Source organism: Larus michahellis, chromosome 2 (assembly GCF_964199755.1).
Source record: "Larus michahellis chromosome 2, bLarMic1.1, whole genome shotgun sequence".
Taxonomy (NCBI): Eukaryota; Metazoa; Chordata; class Aves; order Charadriiformes; family Laridae; genus Larus; species Larus michahellis.
In genome coordinates, this window is record NC_133897.1 from 155,057,643 (window position 1) to 155,083,495 (window position 25,853).

Genomic DNA, 25,853 nt, shown 5'->3' on the forward strand with positions numbered 1-25,853 from the left:
TGGTTATGATTATCTGCAGCCCGATTGCCTGAAAACTCAAAATAAAGACAGAAAAACTACTGCATTTAAACACTGTAACAATTGCTTTTTTAATATTTACCTGTGGCATATACACTTTTAAATATTCCAAGTGAATTCATTATGATTTTAAGTCAGATGGTAGCAATACCAATACTAGCACATGCACTGGCAGTATTACATCAGTGTTTCATAATATTAAAATACTTTGTCACAAAGATTTCTTGGATTTTGATTTTCAACATATAGCCAAAGGATTTATTTCTATACAGGTAGTGAATTATTCTCAACAGGTACACAGCACAAAGCAAGCTATATGCCAATAATCTGAACCCTACAAATTGTCAATATGTATGCCTTTATATCCATAAACGTGTTTCAACAACATGCCTTTTCAGAAACTCTTATTCTTCTCTGTTTCCACCCAGTTGTTTTATAGGGTTCTCTAATTTTCATTCTTGAAGCTAATTTTGTGTCTAAAAAAAAAAGCTACTTTCCCTTTTCAAGGCAATTATTTGGCTTTTTAATATTTAATTGGAGGCCACATGATGTTTCTTTTATGCCCCTATTCAATCTGAAGCAATATAGAGCAGCAATCTGAATTCACATGAGACAGACATGAATTTCAGCACTCCAGAGTTCTCAACGGACAGGCCAAGGAACTTCCCAGTAAAATAAAAAAAATACATTTTGGCTCTGAAAAAAATTAAACAGAAGTCTTTTATTTCTGCAACTTAATGAAATCTGGAAAAATCCCCTGTGGTTTTCTGTCTGACATCTCAATTTTGACAATTATGAAAGCCTTCTGCAGTCTCCATTTACAGACTAAAATAATACAGCTTTCCTTTCAAATCAGTCATGTTAAAAATACTTGGCAAACACTTTTGAGAGGCTAAATATCAAGCCAGTTTAAGAACTGCGATGAGTTTTGACCCATTTTCAAACACTAACAATGGCTAGCAGATTTCTTCCCTTACTCCCATCCACACAACCTCACCTTTGCAAGGCAGAAGCAGGCCAGCATTCTCACTCGGTAGAAACATTGCTCCTGTTCTAGTATATCAGTCAGTGCAAGTCGTGATGCTGGAGTAGGGAACTTTTCCAATGCTAGAATGGCTTCTTCTTGTGCAACCACATCTCTCTCATATCGAAGCTGATACTGCCACATGAAATCAGATTGTTCAAATTCTACCTTCCTCAGTACTGACATATCAGGGTCTATTCTTATCCAGAGCAAAGGGGAATCAGCACTATGACAGACATGAAAAACATTAATAGCTTACAACATTTCAAGACTATAGAAATTCAAAAGATGTTCTAACTTGTTATGAGTTATTTTAAAAGTATCCAAAGAACCATAAAAGAATCTAAGTTAGAGGGGACTTCTGAAAGTCACCTGGCTCATTCTCCTGCTTCTAGGATGGCAATTCTGTAGCTTCCAAGGGCAATCTGTACAATGAGTTACAATGAATTACAATGAATACAGTGTTTTAGTATTTTTAATGTACAGATCTCTGTTCATGGTAAACTACTGTATAATCTCAAAATATTAAATTCTACTTCCTCAGACACCATAAATTTCATAGATGAGCAGCACTTTATGACCTTTTACAGTTTAAGACTACAAAAAAAAAATTCAACAAAGAAAATCTGGTTGTAAACACCCAGTTTTCTATATACTTTTTTTTATCAATATATGTGAAAGTGCTTTACAAACACACACACGCTATGGTGTTGAAAGCTGACAAGTGTAACCATGCAAACGCACAGACCTGCCAAGCCAAATAATGATAAAAGTGAAAGGATTAAAGTTTTAGTCCTACAGATAAAATTACTCAGTGGTATTCCATCCAAAGAAGCATTTTATACTTTAGTATTCACACAGCACCGTGCCCACAGAAGTCATTTATGGGAGCAACAAGCGCAAACTATATAATAAAGTCTCTTACTCAGCTTTACACACAGAATTGGTAACAGCAAAATACAGACATGGAATTCGGAGAGAGTTTAGAACGATGAAAAGAGCATCATTATAAATATGATGCGTATTTCTATATACATCTGTAGAATATCTAGAATTACTGTCAAGACAGTAGCTAGAGAAGAAAGGATAGTGAAAAGAAGAATGTATACACAGGATTTAGAAGAATAGAAAAGAACAAACATTATCATATATGCTTGGAGCAGAGGAGTCCAAACTGGACAGAAGAATGACAGCATCGTTGATTAGAAGGTTAGCAGATAAACAAAGCATAACTGACTTGCATAGAATCATATACCAGTTCAAAGGTAGTTGTAAGAAAATCGTTAAGGTCTCAGCTCAGTGTAGTGCAATAGCTACTTGAACATAACTGATCACAACTACTCATAGATATTCAGGCGAATTGTTCTTAAATACAATTAAAAACTATTTATTCATATGTCAACTATCATATAGAAATGATTAACAGTAACTTGCTCAGTGAAAATATCCCCTATAAAACTATTTCTCATCGTATTTTAGATGAGGTTATATTTACAAGAATCTCCAACACTTTTAAGGTGACACGCCATCTATATTCTTCAAAAAGACACATTTAGTTTTCAAGAGCAGATTATTTACTTCCCTCGGTCAGCAAACAAGGTACCAACACCTTCAGGATTTCTGAGAGCACTACTGGTTCCAAGTCAAGGAGGGTAAAGCGGATATTTACACTGAGCAAGAATTTGCTTCCAAAGAGATAAGCAGTTCCAACTGAAATTAATGCCGGTATGAAATTCAGTATGAAGCATTTAATCACTTATTTTCAATCTAAAAGGATTCTCTCAGAATTGACCACAGATTTCAGGAACTTGTTAAATGGTCTTCATCAAGGTCCAACAAAAAGTGCTCTTACTTTGTTTCACGCAAATTCTTATTTATATTTTACCTATGAAGTCAGATGAAAGATATCATTAGAAATGTGCAAGAAAGAATCAAGTCATTTATTCTATTATCTTATTATGCCTAAGTTTTTTTTAACCTGATTATAGTAGTTTAACCATACATTTTACACGTCACCAGAATTTTCCCAGCTACAGAAGAGAAGTCTCAAAGAAGGCAAAGAAATGTGGTTAGTCTTGAAATTTGCCAGTCACATAATGAAGTACAAGATTACTACCAAATCCTTCAAAATAGCATGCTTTAGACTCCAACAAGTTAACTTACTCCATAGCAGAAAGGTCCATGTCCACCTCTTCTCCGTTCATCAATGGAATCTTCTTCTTCTTATTTCTATTAAAAAAAGAGAAAATAGGAAAAAAAAGTATTAAAAAATTATCATACTAGCAAAGATATGTTTATATCTTAATAGAGCTTAAGCCTGCAAAAGTACTCTGTGTATTTCACACCAAAAAGTAATGCTCTCTCCAGCAAAAAATATTGACAAAACTGTGCTGTGCATTAATTTTGTTCAAATAATAATCAACAATACTTTACATTGGTTTAAACTTGACTCCCACCATTTTTACAATTGCATGTAAGCACACAACTTTGAGAAGTAGAGGTGAAAGTAGTTATCAACATGCATTACGAAACTGAGAAAAATCTGTCTGGGAAGTACATTACCTTTCTTGCTTATTAGGTTTAGCGAACAGCCCTGGCACTCTTAACAGAAAAGGAAAACTATGCGAGTGCTTCATTCATATGCCTTCACTTGAGGCGCTCCTCCGGCCTACATTTGTCTTCCCTCTAATTTGTCTTTCCCATTCAAAGGCATTTTGAACACTTTAATTAATTAGAGCCTTAATTCAACTCATTCTATATGAATAAGCTCTTTATAAAACTTCTACAAAATTTAAGGCCTTTCCTTATAATTAAGAAATACATATAAAATGTAAGGTTTCCTGCTGTCCGTAAACAGTAGTAAATTATATTTTCTCCTCTTACATCATAGGTAAATCTTATTCAGTAAGATTAGCAAAATATAACCACTAAATTTAAAACGCATATATTTATCGTCAATGCACTATACGTTTTCATATATGCATACTAAAAATATTTGCAGTTTGTATTTTAATTCTTACCTTCTGCTTTTAGAATGGCAAGGTATATCATGTTTAAGACTGTTTTCTTCAATCTGCAATGTGTGGTTGAATGATCCATCAAGTTCTTGCACTGTCACTTTAAGAGGACCCTTCAAGTTCAAAAGATTTTGTTAGTAACATTAAAATTATGCTTATTAATGTGTAGGTATACTTGTATGTGTAGGTAAAATACGGAAAATGGACCTTACCACATATTTCTGAGTCCCAGGAGACGTGTAGTCTTGTTTTATTTCCAATTCCAATACATTCCGTTTTCTATTAAATGCAAAGCTACCATAAAATTTTACCACTCCACTCTGGTCACTAATAAGCAGTATAGGAATTCCAGTGCACAATGCAGTAGTTATAAACAAACATAATTCTCAATGTTTTCACTCTTTACACTTGCTTTATGCTTCATTCCTAGAAATTCACATCCCAAGAAAATGAGCAAATGAAAACACTTATGTTCATTCACGAACTTTTAAAGATTTTTTTTTCTTTCAGCTGTTCTTTAATGTATAATCATGTACCTTATGTAAAAACACTGAAGTACAATGAAAATTATCTAGTAAGAAAAGTCATTATGAAACACTATATTGGACCCCACTACATTCAATGTCCTTGGCATGCTCTCAGAGAAAGTAATCGAGTAAGACTTCAGTAATTTCGATATGATTTGTTTTACTATATATTTCAGTTAAATAAAACTCAGGGGAAAATGTAGACATTAGCTTCTGTTTTCTACCCATTCTACATTTAACTCAATTATTTTACTGCAGTTTTTCAAACTGAGTCGTTGTGAGCATTCACCTGTGCATGTGTGTATGTAAGTTCACATTTACATGAGAGTATACAGTATGACTGATAAAAAGTAATGATCTGTTCCTGTGAATAACTTCATCGTTCCTTATTTGTATGACAGCCATTACTACACTTTATTTATAGTAACTGAAACACTAGAATGAAGTATTTTAGTCTAGTGCATGCTCCCAAGTCTCTGACAATGTAAGACAAAAGCAGGGAAGAAAAACCTGTTGTTTCATGTCCTTACATTTAAGGGAAGAACTGCCAGAGTCAAAGAGACTTCTTATCATACACGTGTGATTGATTTTTCTCCCAAAATACGGTCATTTGGCTAGATACCTCAGGCTGCTTCTGTTCACAGTGGCTGCCTTTATAAAGGTCTGTGACTTTGTCATCAGGTACAACTTAAGGCATTTCAGTGGTTTCTTCTGCACAAGGCTTGAACTCAGCATCAACACAGCACTCAATAGCATAAGATAGCGCTAGTTAGCAGTAACAAGGTAACCTCCCAAATGATACAAAGACCTCCTGTGGTCTAGCAAGGTGGAAAATCTACTATCACAGATGCAACAGTGTTTGAAGCAGGGTAGGGAGGTTGCAACCATAGGATTAAACACAAGTTACAGCTAACAGGATCGGCCTTGGGGCCAAAATCCAGAGCAGCCGAAAAATCCCCAAATCTGAGAGTTACTATTCTTCTCTCCTTACAGAACAGATATAGTTAAGATTCAGCCAGCTCCAACAGTAATGCTGACATTTAGGTATAGCTGCAGTGTAATTATATGTACACACAGAACTCCTCAAGTGCTTGGCACAGCTAAGTGTGGAAATTAGAATAATATGTATTTATACTTTATGAATACTTTTGAGGCACATAAAATACTAACTTCTCATATTACTCTATAAATATTAATTATACAGTGTTTCTTAGTTAATATTCAGATGCATGAAGATTACTAAGTCAGCTCAAATAAATAATGTCTAAATAGAAATACCCACTTTTGTTTTCTGTTAGAAAACTAAGGTATGGTTTTGCTGCAGTCATGTATCAGCTTAGCCTGCAGTCATGTTAAATAAAACTACCAATTAAACCTATTAAATGAAGCAAATTCAAATTTACCATCGTATCAATTCAAAATAAGAAACCCTATTTCTTGACTAATATCACTGAAATGTGAAGAATCCACACACAGAGGTTTATTTTACCTGCAATTGTAGTATTAACACAAGCTACCAAGCTATTAAATGTTAGTGTATTTTAAACTATCAATCTGCGCTTTAAGTTACTTACTTCACGGTGATTTACTGGAAATCACATCTTAAAATGCACCAGACTATAGCATTTTCCATGTCAGACTTCAGCATATTTCTATGGGCAGTGTCCTCTGGAATCCCTTTAGTATAATTTGGCCTTAAATTCCAGCAGAGTTCTTGTGCTTCTTTCAAAGTAGAACTTAAAATCATGAAATCCCTTCTACTAAAGAACACCCAAAAAAGCCAGCATACTCTAAATGGCTATGAAAGGAGTGTGAACCTGGGGCTCACATCTATTTCTAATTCAAAGAATAACGTACCTAACTGTTTTAAGCAAAGATATTTCATACTTTCACATTCCTTTAGTACTGCCAATTAAAAAACAAATTCATTCTCCATATTAACAATCCAGACCAAGAATAAAAAGGATACACCCACTGCTTTATTAAAGGTTGGATGTCTTTGCCAGAGACATTTGAGATAGATTTCAAAAACCCAGATGTGGAAACCAACATCTGACTCCACATATGTGACTGGAACTTCTGAGATGAAGCAGTGCTGGCCAGACTCAACAACTTGTTGAAAACCTAAAATGATAAAAAGTTACTACTTTCACTAAATACTTCAATATATAAAATAAGTTTTTCTGTTTAGTTGCAGCTGAATTGCAACTAAAGGCCAACAAACTCATTCTCTGACAACTGGCCTCAAAAAAAGTCTTTCAAAATAAAGACATTTCAGAAAGTTATCTGTCCATATCAGAAATTGTGATTTGCAGACACAAAGTATTTTTACTTAAAGCAAACCATCCACGATGCTGCGAAAAGCTCTGAAACCCCACTTTCTTAAGATGAGAAATGTTTAATGGTAATAAAATTAAACTAAAAATCTTATTTGCTCATCACTGCTACAGGTACAACTTACCACGCAGCTTTTTAACAAACACAGTTGAATTCAAAGTCAAATACAGAAACACTTTTTGGCATCCATTTTCTAGTTCTAAGCACCTCTATACTTCCAAACCATACAATTTGTGAGGTTACGTCACTGCAAGCAGGTGTGGCCTTTATTTACCAAATTATAACGTAGAGGGCAAGGGGTGCATTTTTAATCAGTTCTTTCCACCTGAGCTTTTTCAAAGAACCATCAGCTTTCAAAAATTATCTACAGTAAAACAGATCACTAACTATATCTGCTTTTTAGAAATAAAAGTCATCAAGCTCTCTGCTTTGCTATTCCTTTATAAAAATTGCAAAGAATAATTAAAATTTATGTAAGGAAAGCTTAAAAAAAGGTATATCTGCTGTATTTTCAACCTGACAAGACAACTGCTTATAATAGCTCTAGCACAAGCACATACATGTTAACCTAAAAAAAGCCAAACAAACAAATAAAATAAAACAAAGAAACCTCTAGCTGATAGAAAAAGGTACCATTCAGTTTCTAACTGGACGTTTGTTCATAGTACTCTATCTTTTTTAAAGCACGTCACAAAACATATTTAGTAAAGAAGAAAAACTACAACTCCGCAGAAGCTTAGCATTTTAGAATAAAATGACAATCTTATATTCAACTGCTTTTTCTCATATAAGGATTATGTTGCCTCTAGCACTGAAAATTTTATAAAGTGCAGGGAGCAGAAGCTAGATTCTCATTACTTTCATTATTTATAATTTGAGTAGATTAGCTCACAGCAACACCAGTTGGGGTCAGTAAAGCAGGTTCTCAGTGTTAACAACCAATCACAATAACCAAAACCAATGAAATATCTTAACATTAAAGAGAATATGCGATATATAAAAAGTATTACAAGTTTTGTATAAGAATAATAGCTAACCTTACCAAACACAAATAACCCACATTTTATGTTTATTCTATCCTGCTAAAATTGAAAATACAAATGGAATCCTATGACGACCTGTTTTGTTCTTCCTTAAACACAATTTAATGAATAAAATGCAAATAATGACAAAAAGTTCTCTATATTCCACATAATCATTTAAATACCTACCTGTAACATGAACTCCATGCTAATCCTGTTCTCAATCAGTCTCATAACAAGATGAGCTTTACACTGGAACATAGTGTAATATTCCCAGGACAGTGTGTGAGGGTGTTTGATAGAAAAATGTAAATGAGATGCAGGGCTGAAAAAGAAAATAAAATAAGAAAACCAGCTCCCCGTTTTGTATTTTATGGAACGAAACCTAAAATATACCTTAGCAACCAAGATTACATCTGCACCGACAATTACTTAGTATCTCTTTCACTGCTTTAAAGTTATAATTTATAACATGCTTAAAATGACCACACACTCGTAAAGAAAGGTGACATGGGTGTATGTGCCTGGCATACAGCAACTACTGGACAGAGAATAACGACAGGTAATAGATGCTGTGTAGACTTGAGTCTGGAAATTACTCATGAATTGACATTTCTGTTGCTCCACTTCCATCTAAAAGTGATTGTACAGCGTGAATATTTTATATTTAAATAAGTAATTGTTGCAATTAAAGAAAAGTAAGAGTTTTGAAATTCACAGCAGATTTTCATGTGATGAGCCAAAGGAATTGCTTGGGTTTTATTTTAGTTAGCAACTGTATGGTTTCAATACTTTGGCAAACTGATGGCTTCTGAATCAGATAACGTGCCAAGGAAGACTAGGCAGAGCATCGTGTTAGCGCTGCCACACTGTTTCCATAACTTGAACTACCTGTGGTGCTCTTTCACACACACCCTTTGTATCTATAAGCAAAATGTTTTAAATGTTTAAATTACATTCCACATCAGAAGACAGAGAGATGGTGAAACCCTGAAACTTTTAAAAACAGAACTGATTTCTGGATAGCCTTAGTGGCTGTACAGCAATAAAACACTGAAAGACTTAATTTTTTCCACCAAGCTTTACATTTCAGAATGCAAACATTTTGACTTCTAGCCCAGTTTCAAAGTAGAAAATTAGCTGCAATACTGTAATTCTCAAGAAAAACAAGACCTTTTTTCCCCCTTTCCAATTGTTTGAGAAGTGGCAATAATTAGAAGTCTGACTTCACTTTACTGATGAATCAAGGCCGTAGCAACTGTATTTTGTTGTGCTATATTTTTTCTTTCAGTTCTTTCCACTGGACACTAGAGTTTTTAATGAACAAATAACAAACATCTTAAGAAACTGGACCCACGCAATGTCAGGCCAACTTCTTCAGAAGCCGAAATCCAGACTTATTTTATGCTGGTCAGTAGAGAATCACAAACTAGCCATTGAGACATAGAAAATGCTAGCTACTTAAAATTTCTGAGCTCAAAATGGGATTCTTCCCCCGTGATTCTCGCTTACGGATAACCTAACTAAACCACTTCAAGATGGACCAGGCCCTTGATTTGTCCAAAGACTTTAGAAGAAGACACTGCAAGATAGAACAAAATGATTTATGATAAGCACTATAAGCCTGGTCTTTCATACCAACTACCTCAGGAAAAAACTAATCTTCCAGAACCTCCAAAGACCTGTGAAGCAAACCATTTTAACTCTGACCAATCTTTCTATGCGGTTGACAGATATATGCCAGCAAGAAGAGTTCTACCAGGACAGGACCAGCACTTGGCTCCTTATCTGCAGCTCTCAAGATTTCAGGAGATGGCAAGAACCAAGGTAGCGGCAACACATTATTATTTTTTTCCATCCTTCTGTTTACTGGGAGACTCCCTTGACTTTAGTCATGAATGTCTGTTTAAACATCTTAAGATACAAAAAGAAAAGTACTTCTAAATTTAAGCAAGTACTACCCTTCTTAGGTAGACTAAGTATATAAATAAGAAGGTGTTTAGGTTTACTACTTGCTGTTTCTAGTTGGTAAGCAATTGATAAAGTTGTTCTTATCAAAATTGTCCTTTTATTTTGGATACTTTTCTATTCTGAGGTAGGGAAGGGTTAGGAACCATGAAACAATTGAAATGAAGGGAGGAAACTGAGGTTGTGGTTCAGACATTATATAATAATTCGGTTTCAGTATAAAACTATTTATCCAGCTTCAAATTATACAGTTGATTGACTTTGGTAAAATTCTTCTCTTGAAAATTACAACCAAGCCAGGACCCACATTCTTGGCCTTCTTAAATTTACTAAGTGTTGATTGATTTTGGTACTGGTTACATTATTTAACGGCAAATCAAAACTGAGACAAGTTCATTCAATATCCATATCTTTATTATGATTATATTTTTCTTCAGTCATTAGACTTCTAAAACTTTTATTGAACTGGCACCAAATGAGAATTAAAATTAGCAATATGGACCTAGAATCTTTGTCAAAGTGAAAATTGAACTAGCTCTTCTATGGAAATTTATAATGCTCACAACCTTGAACACACTCCAGTTCTTCAATGTAAACCCATCAATATGCTGCTTCCTTTTGAAATATATCTACGTGTATTTCTTAGTGGTTTTAGTTTTTACAACAGGGTGGTACCAGCACAATCAAAGACTGAAGAGAATCAGAATCTGAGAGGGGAGAACGCAAAATGAAAATGTAACAAACACAAAGGTTTGTTTTGAAACTGCCATCTATGCAGCAGATAACCTGCGGTTTTCTTGCTTTCATTTTCCCAAGCTCTAGGATTTTTTGTTTAAAAATAAATGTTCTGGAGAGTAGTGTTTGTGTTTCACTAGACATAAACAGGAAGAATCTGTGAGACCTGTGTTTTGCATAGAAATTAATCATGTGTCTGAAAAAAGTTACTTTTTCCCCAGTGATTTCTTTCCATATTCTGCTTCTAATTTAGTTGAAAAATGACATTATTAATTAGCCCAATTTTTTCTTCATATTATTATTAATTGGGACTGCTGTAATGCAAATATGCTTGGCAGGAAACCACATCATAACAACCACAACAAAGAAAAAATACATTGGAGAGAAATGTTCTAGATGTGGTTAGGAAAATACCTCCCCAAATACAAATAGTTTCCCTGAGTCAGGAACATATACTTTATTTACATACAGGGGAACTTTGCAACCTACAAGAAACAGCAAGTTGTAATTTATATTTAAGTGACATTATGATTATTATTATTATTAACAAGCCATAATACAATGAAGTAGAGAAACAGATATAGAAACAGTGTCTAACAGTAATACATCACATAGAGGAAGTATACATTTAAGAGTATCAGAACTGGATTTTTTCAATTATTTGTGTTCAAATCTAGAATACATACAATAGAACTAATAAAAATAACAGTTACAAAGAGACTTGACTTTTAGTCAATTTCCTTTTTTTTTTTTTTTAACATGTGTCCTTTTTCTCTAATTTTATGTGATCCTATCAATCTCAGTTTAGTTTCTCGATAGGGGAGTGTGTTGCCAAATTGTAATGCTGCCAATTAAAAAGACACACAAAACCTAACTCAGTACCCAAAATTTTCCTTAAAAAAAAAAAAAAAGAAAAGAAAAAAAGACACCATCACCAACAGGATGCCTAAAATGAATGCTGCTAGCTGTAGCTTGCTTTTCAGAGGTATATGTAACAAAAGCATCCAGGTCTGCTTCGCTATTTGAAAGAACAGTACAGTGAGCTAAATCAAAATCCATCATGGACAAAACTGAGTAACGGCTTGGCATACATACACAGCTGCATCTGTGATTGTCAACACGGTAGTTGTTGAGGATTCTCCTGGCTGGAAACTAGCCAATATGTCCTATTCCTGATTTCGGAAAACACTTTCTTCTTTTATCATTTCTCAAAAAAAGATGACTATTGAAATTTTAAATGGGTTATTTGTATACTTGATTCGGTTCTAAATCCAGAGTTTTAATTTTAAATGAACAAAACCTGGACTTGCACACACTCAAATGCAAGAGAACCACTACTGCAGACAATTTCAGATGTATTTTCATAATACAGGGGCTTCTGCTAAAGTAAAGATTTAAGACATTCACATACTCTCCCACTCCACGTGCACATGCTAAACCTCACAGTTTTGAGTTTCCAAAGAGCAACTCTCTGTGAGGCTTTGTCATAACTAGATTAATCTATCTAAGAAAAGAAAAACCCAGAAAATGGTTGTCATTGAAACCTGGGTAAACTCATTGATCTGACTTCTAGTAATACTTTTCTACCTCCACTGGTTAGCGCTACTCAGTGGGTAGTATAGCAGTATCACAAAAGAGGTAAAGGGAAAATTCCTACGCTAGCAATACTGAAACTACAGTTACTGGGAAAATACAAACCCAGCCAGTTCACAGTTACTTCATAGATGACTGATCTAATACTTTGTTTCCCCAATTGATTAGGAAATCTCAATATAAGATTGCAAGGTGGTAACTGAGAGTGGAAAGAAAAAAGAGCAAAGAAAAAGAAAACTGATGATACTGTAAAAAGCCTGAAGATTACTAACCACTCCAGAAATAGCTCAGGTCAAAATTCTGGCTCCATATTCTCTCTTATCCTCTTACTAAAAAGTAGTTTCATAACAGCATAAAAAACATTCATTATACTTAATTTCCTTCAAGATTTAAGTGAAAGAAAAATAAAACAACAGTGATACTATATACTCAAGATGTACTGTATGAGACTGGTAATACATGCCTTGGGCAGCTGAAGATATTCAGCTTTTGGCCTTGTGCTACACAACACACCCAAGGCATATATTAATGGCCCCGTAAAAACAAACTCTGTAATGACTTGCGGCTTAAATCAACATACTTGTCTTTCTCTTTTTCCTCCTCCGAATATTGGATGCAGTAAAACTCCACCAGTCTTCAGTTCATATGCCACTATTTGATCTAACTCCTAAAAAGTACAACATACATAAGTAAGCATAATTTTGAAAAGTAGAGAAATTATTTAAAGAAGACACAAAGGCTTTTCATAGCATTGTTCAAGCCATGCCTCCTAATTAAATTTGTTTACAAACACAAAGAGCATTTTAAAATCAGGGATGTTCCTCAGCATGGAAAACAATAAAACAGTGGTAATTAGCCGTCAGTACTTGTTCTGGGTCTGGATTGTGGGTCAACACACAACAATATTTCACTACAATATATCTAAAGAGTGTTATTGTTCAATAAATTAGTTGTCTCTGACCAAAAGAAATAAAGGTGATCACTGTATCCTTGCAGTGTAAGGTAATACTGGGTATACCTACGCAGTAGGCTGCAGCATATAGAAGCTCACCTTGACCCACGCCCAAGCCAGACAGAAGCCGGCTCTTGAACCGGACCATGAGTCTGAATTCGTGTGGTGCTGTGCGCCCACGTTAACAAGCACACTTCAGGGCAGGATGTTTGCATGGGCTCACTATTACCCAACAGTCAATATGGCTTTCGAATCAAATCGGGTCAGCTCGAGCGTAGGGAGAGTGAATCGATGTCTGTCTGCAACCCAATGATACTCAAGGAACTTCCAAATGTGGGTATGCATTGATATTTATTGATTCGTATCAACTTAAACACTTTCATATATTGGTAATACATTCAAAGCAGTAAGGGCAGAACTGGAGGCTCTGACAGTAGCACCTCTTAGTTCTACGTGGAAGTACTTAGCTAACTCATAGGGAAGAACATGAGCAGCTAATACCCAGAAGCAATTTCTCCTGCACACAGCTCAAGATAGACCTTCATCCAGTTCTGCTGTTCTCTATAGCACCCACACCTTTAGCACAGACAGCACGCGACTGGTGAGCTGAATGCACGTTAGGCAGATAAGGATATGGTATTGGGTCCCCACATAAGTAAGGGATGTGAATGGAGCCCGTGGGGTTTGGAATCTAGTTTTTGCAATAGGAAGTGTCAGAGAATGTGATGAGAGGAAGAGGAAGAAGCTATACATCTTTTTGTAAATGAAAGTTACTGGCAAAGAATGAGGAGTCACTGCTGCTCTCACTGGTAAGTACCTGGTTTAGAGCATTATATTTGGAAATGTAAGGTATAGACTAAAATTTCCTTTCCAAGAAAAGAGATCCCTTCAATGGGGATTTTCTACTGTTTCATTTAGTACCTAAATGACACGAAAAGATACAGAATCCACTATTGGAGCCCTTCTGAGCTATATGGATGGCCATCACAGTATAACAAATTCACCAAATATATCTCCTTATGAATCTCATATTCTAAGTGTTAAAAAAGTACAATCTTTTTTGACTTTTTCTTTCTGGTTTTGTGCAAAAGCCCAAACAAAAAGGGGAAAACTAATTGCACAGAGAGACAATGAAAATTATTAATCCTAAAGCAGTCACAGAAACGTAATCTGGTTAGCAGGTTTGGTGTTTTTCCTTGCAGCAAGTAGTAAAAATATTTCAGCTTTAAGTTTTGTCACTACTAAGTATTTCTTTAGATTGCAGTGCAAAACTATATTATAGTCTAGTTTTATATTGCATCTTCTTTGATGTAAAATGTCTGAAAGATAGAGAAAATACTACCATTATGTTGTTACCTGTTTAATCCAGTGGCGATACTCATTAACACCAAAGGTTTTTTTCATCCAAAGGCCGTAAATATAACCAGAGATTCCCTTTAGCACCCATTCATCTGACCTATAATAAGAAAGAAGCATGAACTGTAGCACTTCAGAAGGTATTTTGTAAGGGATGGTATTTTTGACCAGCTCAAAATAGCCACAAATTTCAGCAAGTTATATAACTTCTCTAAGTCAATAGGAGTCTGATGAGCTGTGAACCAATTTATGTAACTTGGCACCTGGATGGGACCAATGAAACTGAAAAGCCAGAGAAAACTGAACTTTTACCACAGAAGTCCAGATTAAAATATAAAACTAAACTATTTTAGCTGAAACACTAACAATAAAAAATGGACACTAAAGTTAAAAGAACTGCTAATCTATATGATCTTAATTTCTTGATAAACATCTCAATGCAATGCAAAGCAAAAGATTTGGACAGCAAGAAGACAAAATATCTATGTCACAATCTGGTGGACTCTCAGAGGAGGTGTTTAAATGAGTCTTATGTTCTAAGACAGAAAAATATGGACAAAAACTACAAAATAATCATGAACTAGAATTCTAAATGTAAGAATGACACACAGGGTACGATGAAGTGAATAAAACAAAAACATTAAAAAAGGGAGTCATTATGAGGGAGGAAAAAATGGTCTTCTCCATGGAAATAGGCTAGAAATAAGGAAGAGAGCAAGGGAAATTATAATAGTAAAAACCCAATTTAAAAACATGTTGATTTCTTTTTTTTAAGCCAAGGATACTCTAGGACATACACTTTTGCCATGAAAAAAGTAATGGGCTCCTTGCCCCCGATACATAAACTGTATGCAAAAGGCTTTAAAAGAAATATTGATCAGAACTGCAAGAGCCAGTTGAGGGAGATTTTCTGAGATGGAGTTATAGGAAGCTTACCATACCAATGAATATGCCCATTTGACACTAATTTCTGCACTCCCCTCCCCAAACTTCTTCATAATTTATTAGTTCTGTGCTCCATAAGTACTTCCTAGGCAGGCTACACTTATTCATCCCAAGCATCTGACAGAAATTTACAGATGATACAAAAGTCTGTCTTCTAAAATTTCCAGGTGCCAACGCACACTACAACATTCAGTAGCAATAATTTCTGAGAAGAGACATATTCAATCTCTACAGCCTTTGGAACCTTTATATCTCCGATTCTCCTTTCAAACAAAAAAACCCAAACCAAACCACATAGATTTTCATTTATTGAGCTGGTTTTATTATTTTTCCTTTTTTTTTTTTTCCTTTTTTCTTTCTTCTAGAGTTACTGTTTCACTTATCCTTCTGATAAAACACAACATGCAAATTAAAATTTGAGTTTCCTAGATTTTCCCCATTTTCTATAAGTACAATGGTAAAATACTTACCAGGACATTCTGGATATAAAACATCCAAAGAACTGCTGGGCCAGGGCCTGTGCTAAGCACCTCCTTGTCAGTGGAGTTTCATCTATAATCATTGCACTGTGTAAGAGATTTGTGCTGGATCCCCATAAAAAGAAAGTAACACAGTATGAGCACCAGCTCCAAAGAAACAGAACAGAGAACCTTGCTTTAAATGCCAAACCAAATCAAATAATTCCTTCACTGGTTTTCCAATGAGATAGTAACATCTTTTTTTTAATGCCCTTAACTCAGGCAGATCTCCTGCTATTATCATCTGTCTGTGTAGAGCCAAAGTAGCTTGTTTTAACTGGTGAAACTCTTTCGGATTCCTGGTACCCTATCGCAGCTGAAGAAGAATAAAACATCATCAAATTTCCACACTTAATTTGATCTTAAGTATTTCGTACATGGTGTTTCTAATTCAGAAAGAAAACCACTGCAAATTTTTTCTTAAAGAAGGTAAAAATCCAACATCTTTGTAACATAAAGTTGGAAATGGTGTTAAAAGCCTGTAACGTCAACAAAAGCCTCTTTTCAAACTAGAGAGCCCAAAACTCAGGCTACAAAAATAATAATAGCTTCAGGTATTTCTCAATACTCTTGGATCTAGAGCTTTTAGGCCTGTGGATTTAGAAGGTGTAATTTTCTCAAATACTAACCTGAAAATACTCATGGATGCATAAGCAGCTACTTCAACATAAGCTTCATCTACAAAAACAGTCTTGAAACAGGAGTATGGATAGCGGCAGGTAAGAATCTCCTCATAAAATTCAAACACCTCATGAAGGTATGACGTGGTATGTTTGAGCAATGGGAGAAGTTGTGGTAAGCAAAAGTGAGTCACCTACAAAGGAAAATTTGGTACAGGATTGACAAATACATTTAAATCCATAAATATCAAGTATACTACATAACTGAAAAAACACCCCACAACACAACAAATCATTGTGCTGCTGTAAATTTAACAGAAAAAAAAACATTTTCAAGCTGTGATAAAGATTATCATGGCAGAAAAGTACACCAGGATGTCCATCTGAATTGTGAGAGCAACAACAGGAGAATAATTTGTAGCAGACAATGCACGATAACAATGTCTACCTAGTGATGTCTATAATTTAAAAACACATGACATTTTTCTTTGATTTTGCAATCCAATGTCTTTTAGAGATAATGTTTTTCTTTTCTGCAGTAAAGAATTAGCTAATTTCAAATCAATCAAGCAGTGCTAACGTTCAGAAGACTTGTTAGAGCTAAAACTACAAGTAACCTTTGATATTACTGGTTTTTCCACAAACTTATGTTGCAGCCAATTACATTGACTTCAGCAGTGACACAGGAACCAAGCTGAGAATGACACATAACTTCAAGTCAGCTCTACAGAAATTTATCAGTTTGGGTTCTTCAAATATCAACAACCGACATATTTTTTTTTTTTAACAGCCATTATCTTTCACAACTATGTCCCACCAGTAAAAGTCAACAGAACACCATTGCTGAGGACTAAAATTTGATGTTTGCCTTTGGATCAAGTAACACATAGCTATTTCCCAGTATTTTCCTATCATGCTTTCAAAAGAAGAATATACAAGCCAGTCTTTACGCTAAACTGGTAACAACCTGCCTGCCGAGTTCATCCTTACACAATCTGAAGCTACAGATGTAAATATAAACTGGTGGACTTCAACATTAGGGCAACAGTCTGTTAAGAATGAAAACTCAACATCAAATTTAGTTCAGAAACCTACTTAATTGTGTACTACTACCAGCAACTGGATGCATTTAAAACTATTTTGAGAAACATGCTTTTACCAACTCCAATGAAATTAGACCCACAAATCCAGGCATAAATGGAATTATTGCTCATTCAAGGGCTTTACTTTGGAGATAAGTTTAAATACAGGCACTACTAGACAAGTTTTATCATATAACTGTACTAATGGATGTCATATCTAGACATACCCATATCTGAACACTATATACTAGTTGCAAAATAAAAATAGTTATTAATTCTTAAAAAAAACACAGTGAAGGCCTCTATGAAGATTATTACCTCATGCATGTATGGATCAACAAGGATTTCAAAAGGTCCTATTGCCAAGGAGATGTTAGAAGCTGCAGTTGGAATAGTCAGCATGTAATGAAAAGTCTTCTTTCTCATATCGTGGGTATATACAGTTTCCACCAAATCTCCGTTTGAAACAGCCACCATTGCAGCATCTACAGTATATTCAAGTTTCCAGGTACACAACTCAGAATATGAATCAACACAAGGAAACCAAAACCTAGGGAAGTTCGGATTGGGGGAAATATGGTTAACAATCACACTTAACAATTATACTCTCTTTTTCACATATTATTTTTCTTTCAAGTTCCAAACTACATTCTTTGAATGTTGACATACTGGCTCCTACTATACATTAATTTTATAAAGCACTACAAGTTTCTTTGCCATTACCTCCTGCTGAGCTATAAAGACTAGAAATCCTAATTCCTAATCATTAGCTCACACTGATAAGCTCCTTTCAAGCACAAGTTAAGTTTTAGGCTTTTTCAAACTTACAAATAATTTATTTGAATTCTTTTATTTCCTACACCTTGAGATTAAATAGGAAATACAGTCTAACATTCAAAGATAGTTTTCTTACCTTGTAGAATTTTGATAACCACATGAAAAGACATGAGCCCCTCTTTCTGCCATGCTGCCCTCCATGTTGGGTACCACAAAATGAAGGCCTCCTTTTGGCTGGTCCAGAGAAAAGTTTATATGCACCTTCAGGACTTTTAACTCTGCAGCACCAAGACCGAAATTGGAGTAAATATACACAACTTACATGAAAGTTATTTCAGAATAATCATTCAGTTTTGGACGCTTGCTTCTTCAAGATGATGTGTTTACTTCATTCTCATGGATTTCCAGGTCCACTTACAAAGCACTGCTCAAAAGCTTACAAAACTGACCTCTTAAGCTTAACTTACAGGACATGAATTTATAAGAATATTTATTAATTAATAAAAGCTGCAATTGGAGTTACATTTCATCTTCCAACTCCCCAATGGTAAAGAATCTTTATATACTGATTGTACCCTAACCATGATCTCCTTTGTACCTTGCTGAAATAATTTTCTACAAAAATTGCAAGTAATAGGCACATTCTTAAAAGACATGTTATTGTCATTTGCAGTTTCTTAAAACCTCTTATTATAGTCAAAGCTTTTCCCGTAACTTAAGTGTCTTTGCTTTGGTTTAGTTTCACAGAAATCTCACCTATGAATAGACTGGCAAAAAAAGAAATTTGAGCATATGGTCAAATTTATCCAACAAGTCTCACCATATTTTGGCATTCAAACTTTGAAAATAAAATTATGCCTGTTTGAACATTTTCCCTTTTATGCTTGCAAGTAAGGCAACAGGAACTTAAACAAAAATTAAAGAAAGTGTCTTTCCCATTAAGGTGTATCTGACAACACTGTGTGAGTCAGCTTCATGATACAGTTGTTATTATTCTCTCACAGGTCTCACAAATCCACGAGAAAAACTGATAAAACGATGTAAGAAAACAATACAAGAAACTAATAAAACCCAGGTAAGAAAATAATCAACACTGGAGAGTGATTTATTAAACCAGCTATGTGTTCCAGAATCTAGTATAACAGTTTACAAAATAGTCTGTTTTTCACTACAAAATTAATTTTAAAACGACCACTCTTCAAAGTGAGATGGGGAAAAATTAACATAGCTTTTAAAAAAAAAAAAAAGATGTATATAGACATATCCTTGTAAATTATTTTCTTTGTTGGATCACATATATTGTAAGAAGCTTCAAAGTTACAATTTGGCACCCAATATACTCCATTACACACACTTCGTTATGTGTACTTCTGGGCTCGTGATCACCCAAGAGTTTGTTTGTAAAGAGTGTTAAGAAACCTTGCAACCACTTCTCCATATTACCAAGAAGTGTAAAGGTATTTTTCAGACTTCAACTGGAAAGATATGTATGAGGAAAAAGGAAACAGTAAGAATCATTTCATAAAATAATGTAATGCTACTTCTGTTTATTTAAATCTACTATCATATGCAAACTCATAGCTAACAACCCTATGGCGTCTTAAATTAAGCTTTCGGTATGGTCTCTTTACTTTACCATCAACATGTTTCCACAGCTCCGAGGGAACCTTAATGCAGAGTTCTCCATTTCCAGCATCTGGGTCCACAGCACTGACTGCGGCAGCGTAGGCATTGGAAAAATAGTTGAGATTCCTCCTGTCAGAAATACCCAGTTAATTCTTAAAGTACAAGCTGAACTACAAGAAGCAACTTTTAAAATTATATGATTTCTATACTGAATTTCATGGTGCATGTACAAGCAAGTATTTTGTTTTGTTTTTACAGAAGTGGAGGGAAAAAGGAGCAAAGATTACGTTTCAAAAACCAGAACTTAAAACTAGGCTTTTACAGAAGTGACCTATGATTAAAAAGACTAAAAATAAGAGTAATATTTACATTTATTAGAATAGAAATTAAAATTATTTTTTTTTTAAATTTTGGATTAAGTTTGCATATTTATTCTAAAGAGCTGTCTTGAAGATCTGCCTCCTCATATATTGCAGCTTTGCTTTTTATGTTGCTTTTCTAAATATATTAAGATTTTAGCTTCGTATTTTTCCCTCTCTTAGCTTGATAGATAGGGATAGTTTTAGGCACTTGTAAATATTACATGAAATATTAAATGCTAGAGTTTTGGCCTTAATACACAAACAAAGAAACATGAATTATACTTTATAGTCTCCAAAAATCAGGAGAATTTTTTATGAAGTTTTACCATCATTCATTTATTTAGGATGCAGATAGAAATTTCTGTAATCAGGTTTGAGCTGTTTAAGCTACTACAAGTAGGATGTAATTGACTGCACATTTCATTCCAAAGTCATACCATTACTTCAGTTATGACGTAGATTAACCATTTTCTACTGAAATGAGCAGGAAGACACATATGTCCACTGATAAAGTGGTTACCAGCAGGATGTTATCTTCCTATCATTTAATGTGATTATGTTCAGATATTGGAGGATGATCAGTCAAGTTCAAAAATAACCCTGCTTTTGCATCTTTATGTTCTAGCTTTTATACTTGTTCAAAATGCATTTTTAAACTGTGTAAAACATAGGAGCAAAATCTTTCTTAATTCTAATTGTCTAGTACACAGGGTTCTTCAAAACCTTGCACAACTCTATACCTGAAGAGAAAGTGTTTGAATTACTTATCACCTTTTTTTCCAGAATTTAGGTACCGCTGATGAATCCAACCACTATGGGGGCAGAGTCACAATCAAGCATAAAGCTAACACAGAATCATAGAATAGTTCGGCTTGGAAGGGAGCTCTAAAGGTCATCTAGTCCAACACCACTGCAATTAGCAGGGACATCTTCAACTAGATCAGGTTGCTCAGAGTCCCACGCAACCTGATCTTAAATGTTTCCAGGGATGGAGAATCTACCATCTCTCTGGGCAACCTGTGCCAGTGTTTCATCACCCTCATCGTAAAAAAATTCTTCCTTATTTTTAGTCTAAATATACCCCCTTTTAGTTGAAAACCATTATGCCCAGACCTATTGCAACAGGCCCTGCTAAAAAGTTTGTCCCCATCTTTCTTGTGAGCCTCCTTTAGCTACTGGAAAGCTGCAATAAGGTCGCCCTGGAGCCATCTCTTCTCCAGCCTGTCCTCATAGGAGACATGTTCCAGACTTCTGATCATTTTTTTGGCCCCCCTCTGGACCCACTCCAACAGGTACATGCCTTTCCTGTGCTGAGGGCTCCAGAGCTGTACTCCAGGTAGGGTCTCATGACAGCAGAGTCAAGGGGCAGAATCACCTCCCTCGACCTGCTGGCCACGCTTCTTTTAATGCAGTCCAGGATATGGTTGGCCTTCTGGGCTGCGAGCGCACATTTTCAGATCACGTCCAGCTTTTCATCCACCAGTACCCCCACGTCCTTCTTGAAAGGGTTGCTCTCAATCCCTTCATCCCCCAGCTGGTATTGATACCAGGGGTTGCCCTGACCCGGGTGCAGGATTACTGCACTACAATGGAGTAAATCAACTTTTGGCTGCGGGCTCCATTCTTCTGTGGAATCTGAAGTCCACATAAAGCAGACATGATCTCATTTCAGGATTTTACTTTCATCTAACCATTCTCTATTCACCACCCACGCAGAAAACAGCACTCAACCCAAATTACAGTACCTTACTTGGAAGAATGAAGGGTACTTAACCATGCCAGCATCATCCTATGTCTAAGTATGTCAAATACCATGCTTATATTCCTAGTCTTCCACATCTAAAAAACTTTGCTAAAACACTGAAATATATTGAGAACATATTTTCATGCAGTTCTTGATCTTTGGCAATAATAGTGCACAAATTCCCTGGCACCACTACCAAGACTGAGAATGTGAGGAGCAGTAAACTTGTCTACTTTGCTTGGAAGCTTCTGAAAGTAGGACATGAATAGTAAATGGGAGCATATGAGCACAGAAACACCCAAATCCCAAGTTTTAATACATAATCGTTTTTTCCTTCTTCATAGCTGAAGTATACTTAAAGATAGGATATAATGCCAACAAGTTTTAAAAGCACAAGGCTGAATTTACACACTGGAATATACTATAACTTCAGCTATGGTTCCAGAACAATTCAAACCAACTTAAACTCCAGCTGATGTGCTGTCTCCTAGTCTCAGCCACACATTCCTACGCCCTCACTCATTAAGGAGACTACTGTTCATCCGACCCTGTGGTGATGCAGCTGAAAGTGCCAAACAGAAAAAAAGAAAGGTTTTTTTTGTCAGACAGCTTTCAGTTGGTTTAGCTCCCTGACATACCGAGGGGTCAAAGAAGTGCTACGACTGAGACACAGAAGACTGTCAATGGGATCATAACCACCCCAACCAATGTTGCTTTAAGCTGTCTTCAAATGACATCCTAGGTAGGCAAATAAATACCACTGGAAAAACTCTCTTTAAAAAAAAGACTGCATGACTAAAAACTGTCTTAGTAATTAAAGAAACTAGCAACAGAAAACTGCAGTAACATTCTGTTAGACTGTTAAGTCGCAAAGTTTTTAATTTTAATCTGAACTAGCTCTGAAAATTCACTATTACTTATATGGGATCTCTTTCGAATACATCAGTGAGAATTTGTTCCAAGTTTGAGGACTGTGATGAGCTTGTAGTTACATTTTAAACATCAATGGGTTCATAGACAGGAAAAAGTTATGATTTTATAGCAAGAAAGGTAGACTCCACTGGGCTTAACATTTTATGGAAAACAGTCTATTCTGATATTTCTATTTTTGTGAAGTGTTCCAATTCAAATGGGTGATTCATTGTAAAAGGAATCCATTAAAGGCTTAGTACCAAAGATTAATTTTTTTCATAGTTTGAACTATTCTTAATAAACTGGATATTGCCATTTTAACAAAAACAGAGCACATGCATAAAGTTACAGCCCAAGGAACAAAGATAAATTTTCCTAATGCTAAGTGTAGATTGAAAATGAAAAAGTAATATGCATTCATGTTTTTTTTCTTAGTAGAGATAAATTTTATTATCAAAATTCACCCAAAACACTGTTAATAACAGCCCAAGTGCATGCGTGTTGACTGACGCGAAACAAGTGAACCTGCAGAGACTTATTTTTTAAAGCTACTCATGGACTCCAAATACCTCCACGTCAACTTCCTATGGCATCTGTCACTACCAGCTGCAGCGGTGCTACTTAACTGTTACGCAGCCCAAACATAGAGTCTATAAACCACTTTCTTCCTATGGTACTTAACATCAACTTCAACTTTGCAAAATAAGTTCTCTGACCCATATGCAATTCACTTCTCTTCATTACCTGTAATTCATTTACTATTCTACTTTGCCATCCAGATACAATTAGCACTTGGTTAGGCTATGATATAGCATATCTTACATATAGCGTTTATATATATATATATATATATAAAAAATATGTACACATATAGGTAATTTATTAATAAGGCAATGATTTGAATCTTTGGCACACTGAAAAAAACAAATTTTCATTCTTGCACAAGGTTAAGAGTTTTAACATCTCTTTCTTCAGAAGTTCTCTACACCTCTGTTTATTTGTAACAAAGTCTATCATGAATTTACAACTAGATAAGCATCATACCAGTAGAAACGAAGGCTCTTTATTGCAGCAAAACAACACATGCTCAGTCCACCAGTAATTTTTCTATTTTGTGCATAGGCTAAAGACTTGATCACTGACTTCACAGAAAAGAGAATATTGCAAGACATGCCCTGAAGGCTCCCATATTGCTCTCTCTCACAGCTTACTGATGCTTGTAACTAAAACAACAGTGAAGTTGAAGGATATCAAAACTTCTTCATATTTTTAATGTTTAAAAATGACAGGCTTCAAGTTAAAAAAAAAAAAAAGCTGAACTAGTGAATGAACAGGTATACACTGCCAAAGATTAAAATTACACCAAATAGAGAACCTATGCACAGGAAAGCATTATGTGCACATTAGCTAGCTACACAAAAACCTGTCTTCCTTTACACAGAAGTAATCATAAAAAGCAATAGCTTCTCAACCCTGCACCATAGTTATCGCACAAACATGTGAAGCCCATAGCCTGGCAACAGCAGGATCATCACAAACTTCAGTTATGATAGATCAAACCCCTGCATCAGAGCTCAAAATTTTTGCTGCGGCTATTTAACAGTTTACAATCTTACCCCTAGGATTAAGAAAACAGAGATTTCCTTTGCCCATTTGAACATAAAAGGGGCTGGGATACAGGCAGAACACATGCTGTGGGATTTCTGCGTGCTATAGTCCAGAAAAATAAATCTCACTTCCCTTTTATTGACAGAATTGAGAAAGCAACAATTTACACGGAAAAGAGGGAAGATAAGAAGAACAGAGGCAGCACTCAAAAACAGCAGCCCTAAGACAAGACCCAAACAGACCCATTCTCCAACACTATTTGCAGTCTTCACAAGATTTCGAACTCTTTCCTAGAAGTATGAGCAAAATGGGATTCTCTGCCACCTTGTGTACACATGGTAAAACTATGTGAATTGTTTTATAGCTTACAGCACTGTTCAGATGTTTGCTCTGTCAGGCAGGAAGGGAATAAATTATCTAAGTTCATCCATATATTCCAATATGAAAAAGCTATGATGTCCTGAAGCCTCAGGAGGAAATTACAAGATGGAAGACTGACTTTATTTCTAGATAAAACTTGTAAAAGTTCTTTCAGTTGTCACCTGAAATTATGGTTTGGGACTGACAGATAAACTGGCAATGGCATCAAAACTGAAAATATATTTAATGCACTAATTAAAGGTTTCTAAAATTTCCTACAAAATTCACCAATTTTTAATTACATTTTTAGTGAAGTTTTTTTTGTCATTCAGCAGAAGTGACAATAAACAAAGCAAAAAAAATTGTTTTACCTTCCGCAATGCTGAAAATGTGAAATGACAGAGACCATGTGTCAATGATTTTTGCATCAATAGATGATAAAATGCAAAAGTATTACTTGAACTGAAAACAAGCTGAATGTTCAAATTTAGAATATAAAGAGCTGATCTGACAGAAGATCTTATCCAAGAATTAACAGGGAACACTATGGTGAGACAGAAACAATTGCAGCTGGTGCTGCTTGTATTTCATAGATAAAGTTCTCTTTAATCTTGACTTTCTCAATCCTCTTCTAATTATGTTTCCTTGCATGACAAAATCTGTACAACATAAACAATTAACCACTTCACTTTGATAGAAAAGGTAGGAAAGAGTCCATTAAATTAGCAGCTTTTTCTACATACTTTATGC

At 35.2% G+C, this 25,853-nt stretch overlaps 1 protein-coding gene across 1 annotated transcript in view; it reads right to left on the reverse strand.

The window, feature by feature from the left end:
* TAF2 (TATA-box binding protein associated factor 2) overlaps nucleotides 1–25,853 on the reverse strand; it is a 64,895-nt gene that overhangs the window by 32,174 nt on the left and 6,868 nt on the right. The window contains 14 exon segments of the mRNA XM_074577732.1: nucleotides 1,016–1,268; nucleotides 3,206–3,271; nucleotides 4,063–4,172; nucleotides 4,272–4,386; nucleotides 6,556–6,710; nucleotides 8,135–8,270; nucleotides 12,822–12,835; nucleotides 12,837–12,908; nucleotides 14,550–14,649; nucleotides 15,965–16,078; nucleotides 16,642–16,826; nucleotides 18,033–18,264; nucleotides 18,628–18,769; nucleotides 20,128–20,246. Of these exon segments, the coding sequence (XP_074433833.1) occupies nucleotides 1,016–1,268; nucleotides 3,206–3,271; nucleotides 4,063–4,172; nucleotides 4,272–4,386; nucleotides 6,556–6,710; nucleotides 8,135–8,270; nucleotides 12,822–12,835; nucleotides 12,837–12,908; nucleotides 14,550–14,649; nucleotides 15,965–16,078; nucleotides 16,642–16,826; nucleotides 18,033–18,264; nucleotides 18,628–18,769; nucleotides 20,128–20,246 (1,813 nt within the window).